General features: G+C 34.8%; 1 protein-coding gene across 1 annotated transcript in view; it reads right to left on the bottom strand.

Moving 5' to 3' along the window:
• CUNH14orf39 (chromosome unknown C14orf39 homolog) overlaps positions 1–10248 on the bottom strand; it is a gene marked incomplete at its 3' end in the record, with an annotated part of 50906 nt that overhangs the window by 25196 nt on the left and 15462 nt on the right. Inside the window, exons 5-10 of the mRNA XM_023701602.1 lie at positions 8236–8423; positions 8105–8147; positions 5780–5900; positions 4593–4681; positions 1533–1657; positions 567–634 (exon numbers count right to left, since the gene is read on the bottom strand). Coding sequence (XP_023557370.1) covers positions 567–634; positions 1533–1657; positions 4593–4681; positions 5780–5900; positions 8105–8147; positions 8236–8423 — 634 coding nt within the window. The remainder of the gene's footprint in view (positions 1–566; positions 635–1532; positions 1658–4592; positions 4682–5779; positions 5901–8104; positions 8148–8235; positions 8424–10248) is intronic.

Raw genomic sequence — 10248 nt, 5'->3', positions numbered from 1 at the left:
GGGCTGGGAGAGGGTCCGGCCCACGCTGTGCCTGGGCTGGGACTGGTCCCGCCGGCGCAGGGTAGCCGGAAACTCTCCGCACACTCAGCCATCCATCGATGATGCCTAATCAAAGACAAAGTAAATGTGGGATGAAAGGGGGTTAAGTAACCAAGGTCCTATTGAGGTAATCCCACATATTACCCTAGGCATTGTCCCTGAGCCTTTACCTATAGAAGACTGATCTCTTACACAGTACACATCTATAATCTCCTTCAATCCAATCCTCTTTTCTTCCTTCAGAGATTTATCACAATATTTTGTCTATTGGATATACAGCTTGACATTTTTAAACTTCTTTTCTACTGTTCTTAAGGGTAAGGAAATGAATTTCAGTATAAATTCTGAATGCCATATTAAAAGTTTTAAATTATTTTAGAGCCCAAGGACATACTAATGGCTATTTTCACATATTTAATACACACACACACACACACCTTTGATCCTATGTGCAGTACATTATCTCGTTTAATGTAAGCATGCATTTGGTTTATACTATTAAAAAAAGAAATACATACCTGTGTATTATTTTCTTTTTGTCTAAAGTCAGTCCTGGAAAGCTTTGACTGCTTCATAAAAATTTCTTCTTCATCATCTAGATTATTGAATAGTACTACTTCAAATCAGTTATAAAGACAGACTCAGACATCATCTCAACTATTTTTTGTGCTGAAGCTTCAACCTAGGACCTCACAGCTGCAAAGTTTGAACTCTACAACATTTAACCTAAACTCTAACATTTATCCTAATCTCTAACATTTAACATAAACTTCTAATTCAGAAAGTTAAGTATACATTAATAATGAATTTAAAGTAAAATAATTATGAAATTATTTTGAAACTCTTAATTCATACAGTAATTATGAACATGCAATGACAAAATGGCCTTTTATAATGGATAACCAAAGAAAACACAACAGTGATACAAATAATATGGGGGAAAACAACCAACGTAGTCAATGTGATACAGTGTAGATAATCTAATCTGAAGGCCTCTTGCATGACATCTTAAACATCTTAGTAGTGATGAATTACAAACAGTAATAACATGTCTCTCATTTACTTGAATCTTATATACTGATAATATAACTTTCAAAATGAAGAATATGTAATAGTTCGTCCTTTTTGACAGCTGTGGAGCCATACCAAAACACTTCTTTAAAATGTATCATCTGAATATATTTTTTCTTGGGTCAGTGAGATAGCTCAGTGGTCTAAAGTGCCTGCTTAGGCAAGTACAGGAACCGCGGTTCAATCCCCAGCACCACATGCCATGCCAGCCCTATCCCCAGAGCAGGATGAGCCAGCCACAAAAAAAAAAAAAAAGTATAGAAACATATCTTGTTTGTTGTCATAAATATTCAAAATGGTACCTTCCTGAGTCTCTAGGACTCTAGTAATGTTTATTCTTGCTTACACCAAATAATAGATAAAAAGACTTTCTTTTAATCTTGTGTTTGTATATTAAACAATTTTTTTGAATAATTCTGTACCTGTAACTTCTGGTTCTGAAGATTGCATCTTTATTGGTCTTACTAATTTCGGAGATTCATAAGGCAGATATAACTGACTCCCTTGAAGAGTTTTGCTGAATGCATGCTCATCTTTTTCAAAAATTCTGAAGAGAAGAACAGATTACATTCAGTAATAGCTAAGTAAAATTTAAAATGTTAAAGCTAAAAAAGATATTTAGATAATACATTTATATAGTTAAAAATCTTTCATTTTCAGGTAATGAAACTGAGTTCTAGAAAATTTAATAGACTTGACTAATATTATTAAATTGCTTGGTAGTCATGTTAGAACTAAGAAACACTTTTCTTGATCAAGGAAACACTTATCCCTGCTCAGTATATCACACTCTTATTTTTAAAACAATTATTTTTAAAGACTTTTTAAACAGATCAAAAACATTTTAAGCTGTGTGTGGTGACACATGCCTACAATTCAAGCACGCAGGAAGCTGAAGGAAGAGGATTGCTAGTTTGAAGCTAGAACTATATAGTGAGACACTACCTAAAAAGAAAAAATTTAAATCAAAGCATTAATCCCAAATAATGTGTTTTAGATTTAAGAGCACTTTAAGCTTTGAAAAGTTTCATTCAGAAAAAAAAATCCAATTAGGATGAATATAGAAATCATTAAAGCAATATAATTGTCTTTAATTTTTTCCCCCCGGGAGAATAATTTCATTGAATTTTTTCCTAAATCAAAGAACTAGAATAAACACTATTAAAATACATTAGTCCCTCCTCCTCAGCAGAAACCATGTATAGCACCAATACATACAATATGATTTTTCCTATACACAAAAAATTAATGTTTTTTCCATCTTCACTAAGGTCTTACACAGTGGATGCACTGCAATCATAACTTCTGCAGTGTGAAGTATGACAGCAAAACTAGCATGAATTTCTTTTTCCTTCATAATTTTATGGCTGCAGATTCATTCTCATCACTGCAACCTAAGCATATAATAGTTTTCTTTCCTTAAAGTTGGTACTCCTTTTTAAAGATATATTTGGTTGTTACAGAGCCTTACTATGCAGCTCAGACTCATAGTGATTCTCCTGTTTTCAGCCTCCCCAGCACTGAGATTACACGCATATGCCACTATGCCCAGACTCTGTGGCAACCCTGGGGGCTGGGCTGGCACAGCATGTGGTGCCAGGGACTGAAACTCCATCTCTGAGCTTACCCAAGCCTGCCCACGCAGGTGCTTTAGTCCACTGAGCTACCTAGCTAGCCATTAAGTTGATACTCTTCACTTAAACAAAGTACTTCACAGCTCTTCATTGACATTCAAATTCAAAGTATCACTACTCTTTGCACTCTGGGGCATTTTTAAGTAAAATAAGGGTTACTTAGATACAAGCACTATAATACCACAACAGTCAGTCATAATGACTGACATGACTACTAATAGGCAGGTAGTGTATTCAGTCCAGGTACACCAGACAAAGGGAGGATTCATATTCAAGGCTGGACAGAACAAGATGGCATGAAATTGCATCATACCACTCAGAATTATAATGTGCTGTTTAAATGTTTACTTTTGTATTTTCTTAATTTAACATTTTTGGTCCATGGTTGACCACAGGCAACTGAAATCATAGAAAGCAAAACTATGGATGAGCAAGGATTACTGCAAATATTAAGCAAAAGGTAACTATTTATGTAAACCCCATTCAATGTATAACGTTATTTTAAATCATTATTAAGCCAGGTGTGGTGATGCACACCTATAATTCCAATGCTCAAGAGGCTGAGGCAGGTCGAAGGCCAACTGCTGCAAGTTGATGGCCAGCCTTGGGCTGCAGAGCAAGACCTCATTTGAGAGAGGAGACAGACAGACACACAGACAAAGAGAGACAGAGGCACAGAGAGAGACAAGAGAGACAGGAGGGAAGGTTTGGGGAAGAAGGAAATTTACTTTCTATAACATTCTATACATTTGCCTATTCAATTATAAAATTAAGGACGTGATGTAATATGAGGAAGTGGAGAATCAAAAAAGTAAGAGACACTGGGGCTGAAGAGTGTGGCTCAGTGGTAAAGAGCATGCTTAGTACACATGAGACCCTGGATTCAATCCCCAGCACTGCTTGGCTGAATGGGGATGGGGGCTGGTAACAGATCTAAGGATGTGGAATTAAAGAAATGAACATAAGACTGTGTTGCAAATCAGAGGAAGGCAATGGAACGTGAGGAATGAAACTTAAGAACAAAAAGGAGGTGGTATACACAGAAAGAAAAATAAAACAAAGTTGTATCAGAAACAATAATACCTCCACTTTTCTTTCATGAAATAATGGACAAAATCAGGGTTTTTTTCTTAATTCCTCTATCATTGATATCTGTATTCTCACTATTAGGACAAAAGACAAGGAAATATATGATGCAGCAGATTTAGTAGCATGTTTGGGCTCATCTTCACTTTTAATGGTAAGGAAAGAAATAGTCAAGCTGGTATCAGGGTAGATAAAAAAGGTAGAGACTACTGTTTCCACCACTGCTTCTCTGTTTTACTTTATTCACTGACCTACTATAGAAAAGTGAATAAATGACATGACTGACAAGTTATAGAGCAGAACACGTGCAGCTGCTACCGTATTTTCTCTACAATATCCTTGCCCTGAGTAAATAATAAGCAGATGTAAATATCAGTTCATAAAATTTGATTATGTAAGCTAATATATTTCATAAAATACTAATAGAATTTTCTCAGAAATTTATATTAGAATAGAACACAAAGTTAAACTACTAGATAAAGAGAATTATCTGTTCACATAAAACCCAATTTTAGGTCAGGGGAGATAGCTCAGGGGTCCAAGTGCCTACCTGGCAAGTACAAGAACCTGATTTTATTCTCCAGTACCACATTCTCTGCCGCCCCAGAGCCTGGACATGTGGTACTGCCCCAAAACTGGGCATGGTGGCACACACCTGTGATTCCAGCACTGGAGAGGCTGAAACAGGAGAACTTCTACAAGTCCAAGTGAGACTCCGTACCCAATACATAAAAAAACCCTGATTTTAAAGTTCACTTATACCTTTCTTTCAATTTCTTTCTCTTTCTTGTATTTTTGTTGTTTTCCTCCAGAGTTTCTGAAAGATTCTTACTCTGATAAAGTCTTGCAATCTCCTAAAGAGAAAAACAGGAAAGCAAAGCAAAACAGTTGCACAACAAATCAGCACACAAGATTTACATTTTTGGGAGTATTCACTTTTACTGAAAATGATTAAAAATAAAAATTAACCCTAATGCACACCCTTTCAATATTTCTTTACTCCTAACTCAGCAAATGTACATTTCAATAAACTCTCAACATAAAAAAAGGAAAACAGTCAAAAACAAAGTAAGCATTCATTCCTGGTACAGGGACATATTTACTATAAAGAAAATATCATCCATTTTTATCTCATTTCTAAAATTGCATCACTAGGGGCTGAGGAGATGGCTCAGTGGAATAAGTGCTTCCCTGGCAAGTGCAAGGGCCTGAGTTCAAGCCCCAGATCTGCAAAAAATAAATAAATAAATAAATAAATAAATAAATAAAATTTCATCAGTTATTTGGTGCCTCATAACAAAAAATGACGTCCACTCTTTAACTTAACTTTTAAACAATTTAGAAATTAGGTATCATTCTATTGTCCCTCAAAATCTGCAAGTGACTTTAATAGGCTTTTGTACCTATGCAAACTAAAGTCGTAATTCAATAGATGATACTAAAAATATATTTAAGAAAAATCTCAAAAGCTAAACTATTTCTAGCCTAATTCTCTGAAAATGATAAACCATAGCCACAAATTTTCAAAAGTAAATTCTTTTAGACTATTATTTTGGTCTGTTTTTGAAAACGCTGTTGCTCTTTTAATGCCTTAAAATTCCTGTCATAGCGGCAGGGATAGTTTTGTGATAAAGAGCACACCTAACATAAGCAAAGTCCTTGGTTTAATTCTGCAGCATAAATTAAGTAAAAAAAGTCCTCTTACTAAGTTACATCTTTATTTTTGCTTATCTTCTTTCCTCAGACTCTGAAGAAAGCCAGCACTTGCCCAAAACTCAAGAATTAAATCTGTTCAATATCTAAAATACATTTTGGCTTCAACAATAATCAGAGGCAAATAAATTAATCTTTCGCCATATACTGGTTTTCTTAAGAATACTTCTTCTAAGATGTTTAGCATAGTATTACGTTAATCTTATGTAGTACTGAAATATATAACAAATACATACCTTGTTTAAATAATTAATTTCTATTTCTGCTTCATTTATTTCTGTTTTCAATTCAGATGATTTTTTGGTAAAATTGTTGACATGTTTAAGGATATCTTTTGTTTTGAATCTCAAATTAACTCTTTTTATGCTAAGGAACTATGTCATACAAGTATATTTTACATTTACAATACATGTACTATATCAGAAAGTCAATATTACATAAGATTATTTATGCTACTTATAAGCATGTTCTTTATAAGCAATAAACAGTATTAGCACCAGTATCTGAAAAGGGGAAAAACTAATATAAATTTAGCAGACTAAAAGATAATTTACTATTATATATTGAATTTAAAAATAGTATTTCATTATAAAAATGTTAGAATGACTTTCTTTTCATTAAATTTTTTATCTGTATTTTAGGGTACTAGATTGGACTCATAGTGACTCTCCTGTTTACAGCCTCCCAAGAGCTGGGATCACAGGCATGTGCCACACACCCAGTCTCCATTGCTGTCTCAGCATGCCCCAGGGGAGGGCCAGCACAGCAGGCCCAGGGATTGAACCCCTGGTCCCTGTGTCTGCTTGCAGGCACTTTAATCCACTGAGCTATTTGGCCAGCCTTTCATTAAATATTTTTGGAAAGTGGCAATTTGCTTTTTTCTTACATAAATTCACTCTGTCATTTAGCATGACTAGTAAAATATAATCAAATGTTTCCATTATTGTTTTCCAAAGTCAGTAGAAAAATCCACCTTATTTTCCTTTTCTTGCTGCATAATGCTCATCAACAAACTCATCTGGACTTTCTGCTTATACTAGATTTATACTCAATTTCTCTGCTATTAGTATATATGCTGCATTTCTATTAGCTAATAAAGTTTCTTAAATTACTCTATAATCTTCTTATGAGAATTTAAGAATGAACACAACAGTGAACAAGAACTCCAGAGAAAACTTACCAGACCTTTGCTATCCTGTCTTTAAAAATATATGACCTATATGCTAGAACAACAAAATGTGACTATAATTTATGAGGCTATATTATCACCAAAAATATCAATTTAAAAAATTTTAAGATATATTTTAAATCCTAATCTTCAATTCTTCCTACCTACATCTATCACTTCTCATCATGCAACTTTAATCTCAACTCCTGAAACATGGCTATACCTTCAGCCATCTATCCACCTCTTTCCCTTGTCACTAAGTTAGTGGTGGTAAACCTACAGGATGTGTGCTGCAGTGAGCCCAGTTGCCCGAGCAGCTAGCATCTGACACTAGCTGTTTTTCTAAACTAAAACCTTTGTATTCGAACTTAATCACAGCGTTGGCACTTTACCATAAGTGGGTTTGGGGTTGTAGTTTGGCAGTCTTTAAAAATTTACCACTGTTGCACTAAGCAATCAAAACACAGAAAAACAACAAATGAACCTGAAACCAGAATAGGCTAAAACCAAAATGAGAAAACAGCAAGCAGAGAAGGAGCTATAAAAATAGTTTAAGACAAAACACACAGGAAACAAAGTAGAATACAGGGATAAACACGGTATAAACAATGGAGTTACAATCTGATAGGAAAAAAGATTATAAAGATTGTTCAGGTTTGAAAAGAGGATTAACAATTGAAGATCATCATCAGGGAAAAATCTTTCTGACAAATAGGTGAAACTTATACCAATTAAGAATCACTTAAGAGGCCGGGGAGATGGCTCAGTGGAATAAGCGCTTCCCTGACAAGCGTAAGGGCCTGAGTTCAAGCCCCGGTTCCATCTATGGTAGTGATGGTGAACTTTTTAGCACTTTTAATGATACAAACATTTCACTCCAGTATGCATGCCGTAGGTTCACCACCACTGATCCATGGTATTACGTGGTATTAAATGAGATTCATTTATTCACATTGCTCTCTCCTACTAAAATTTGAATTCCTTGCAAGAGAATGCTCACCTTTTCAGTTTTGCCTGGTACAAGGTAGCAATGAGTTTCTCAAGATTAGTGAATATTTGTGACTCACTTCCTTATCACCTTTATTCTAATAAGTAATTATCAATAAACATAATTGGAACTTTCTTTTAAGATAGAGTAAGATAACTTTTTCACTAGCTTGGATGCTAAGATGTGCCCGATATGTTACCATTTTAGTCTTACTGAAACTGTTCTTGATACCTGGCATACTGTATATACCAAAACAAGTCCCTTAACATTTTTAAAGTTACATTTAAAACTCCAAATTAAAAGCAAAGACAAATTCATGAAATTCTCATCAGGAAAATACAATAAAAATTACAGTTAAGAAAAATACTTATCTAATAAAATAATTAGCAACACTTTTGTGGATACATGTGTAATGTCCACTTAGAAAGAGATGGAAAGGGTGCAGGCACTGAAAAACAAAGTCATAGTTGAGATTGGAGTAATTTTTCATTGCAAAGATACCATAACAAACCAACATATGACAAAAACATTAGTACCTGTAAGTTGCGTAAGGATCGTCTCATTTGTTTTTAGTTGCTCAGTACATGCCGACACTCGACTTCTAATTTCTTCATATTCTCTTTTCTTCTCATAATAGTCACGTGAAAGGGGCATTTCAGAGTATTTTAGTTGATAATGCTTTAAAACATCTTTAAACTGACTTACATAACCGTGATACGTTTTTCTGTTAAAAGAAATGATGTTAGATAGATCTAAAAGCTAGTATCATTTGTTAAAATGTACTAAATTAAGCATTAAAGGCAAGTCAAATAGCTACTTATCTCTACTTCCCTCAATACTGTCCCTCAAGCCTCTTTTACCCCTTGACACTTCTCAACTATGTCCTTTTTCATTATCTATGTTACTCCTTAACTCTGTTCAGTTTAGCTGCCACTCCCACACTGTTCTTTTGAAGATCATCGGCAATCTAATTTGTCCAACTGAATGATTTATTTTTTGCACTCATCCTAACTAATACTAGAAAACCTATCTCTTCTGGTCACTTCCATCTTTCAAAGTTCTCACTGTGTTCTGAATCTACTCTCCCCAGCTACATTTACAACCATGCCTTTTTATCTCTTTCAATTTCTGTAGCTAAACCTATCACATGAACTAATGACCTATGAGTTATCACATGAACTAATATCCTATGTATTAGAATTTGGGGTTCTGATCATTTATGTGTACCCTACAACTATTTTTATGAAAAAATTTTAGCATAATTTGAAAGAATTCTTTCAGATCAACAGTAAATATCTATGTAGGCACAAATCTTGAAGTGGAACATTCTTACCAAAAAACCTAACCCTAACCCTGTTTTAAATTTCATCCAAAATTCATTTAAAAAAGGAGTTAGTTACTATAGTCTATGTTCCAAGTTTATTTTGCTGCCTGTTCCTATATAGTCCATAATCTACAAACAGATTTCACATTTTTAAATGATTGAAAAGTTCAAAAGAATATTGCATGCTGAATTAAAATTATATGAAATTTAAACTTCAGTGTCCATAAATGAAGTCTTATTGGCTCATGACTTATTTACATACTGCCTAAAGGTGCCTTATGCCACAACAGCAGTGTTGAGTAGTTATGACAGTCCATATGGCCAATAATGCCAAAAATATTTACTATCTTGTCCTTTCCCAAAAAAAGAAAAGTTTGCCAACCCTGATTTGCAACACAAAAAAATCTAATCTAGCTCTTCATATAAAATATATATTTAAATCCTCTGTACCCAGTTCTTACAGATTCAAGAAATATTATTCAAAGTAAGCTTTTTTGTTTTGTTTTGTTTTTGAGACATGATATAGGATGGCCTTGAACTCATGTTGATTCTCCTGCCTCAGCCTCGAGTGCTGAGATTAGAGGTGTGCACCACTATGCCCAGCAACTTTTTGAAAACATATAGCTCTTACTGCATTCCCCAAGATTTTCTTACTTTTTGGATGAAGTTATACTACATGGGGGGATATCTTTAAAAATGTTGGATCATTCACCTTAGCAGATGAGAGAAGACTAAGTATTGATAGAACTGCGAGTTTAATCATAAGGATAACAATTTGAATGTTAAGAATGGTCTAATTTCTTAATAGAAATTGCCCCCTTTAGCAAAACAAAAGCAGGTGAGTCCAAAATAAGGCCCTACTCTTCTAAATGTTCATTTTCTAATTAAGACCTCCCCCCTTGTGTTTATTATGCAATAACGTGGGGAAATGATATAGGGAGTAAACAAATAGCTGTAAGTAGACCTGGGTCCCAGATTCAGATGAGACTGGCATACCAGATCCATCCTGTTTTTAATTTGTATTTGTGTCTACTCTTCACACATGCTCCATGTAGGAATTCTAGCTGGTAAGCAGCATAGCTAACAAATGACTCAAGAATATCATTATTAGGTCCGGTGAGTGTGTACACAGGAGAGCTTCCTGCTACCCTGCACCGGCGGGAACAGTCCCAGCCCAGGCGCAGCGTGGGCTGGACCCTCTCCCACCCCCTTGGGCCGCCCCCCA

This window comes from Octodon degus, unplaced genomic scaffold (genome assembly GCF_000260255.1).
Source record: "Octodon degus isolate 3935 unplaced genomic scaffold, OctDeg1.0 scaffold00007, whole genome shotgun sequence".
In the NCBI taxonomy this organism is placed as follows: domain Eukaryota; kingdom Metazoa; phylum Chordata; class Mammalia; order Rodentia; family Octodontidae; genus Octodon; species Octodon degus.
This window is presented reverse-complemented; position numbering and strand designations above follow the sequence as displayed.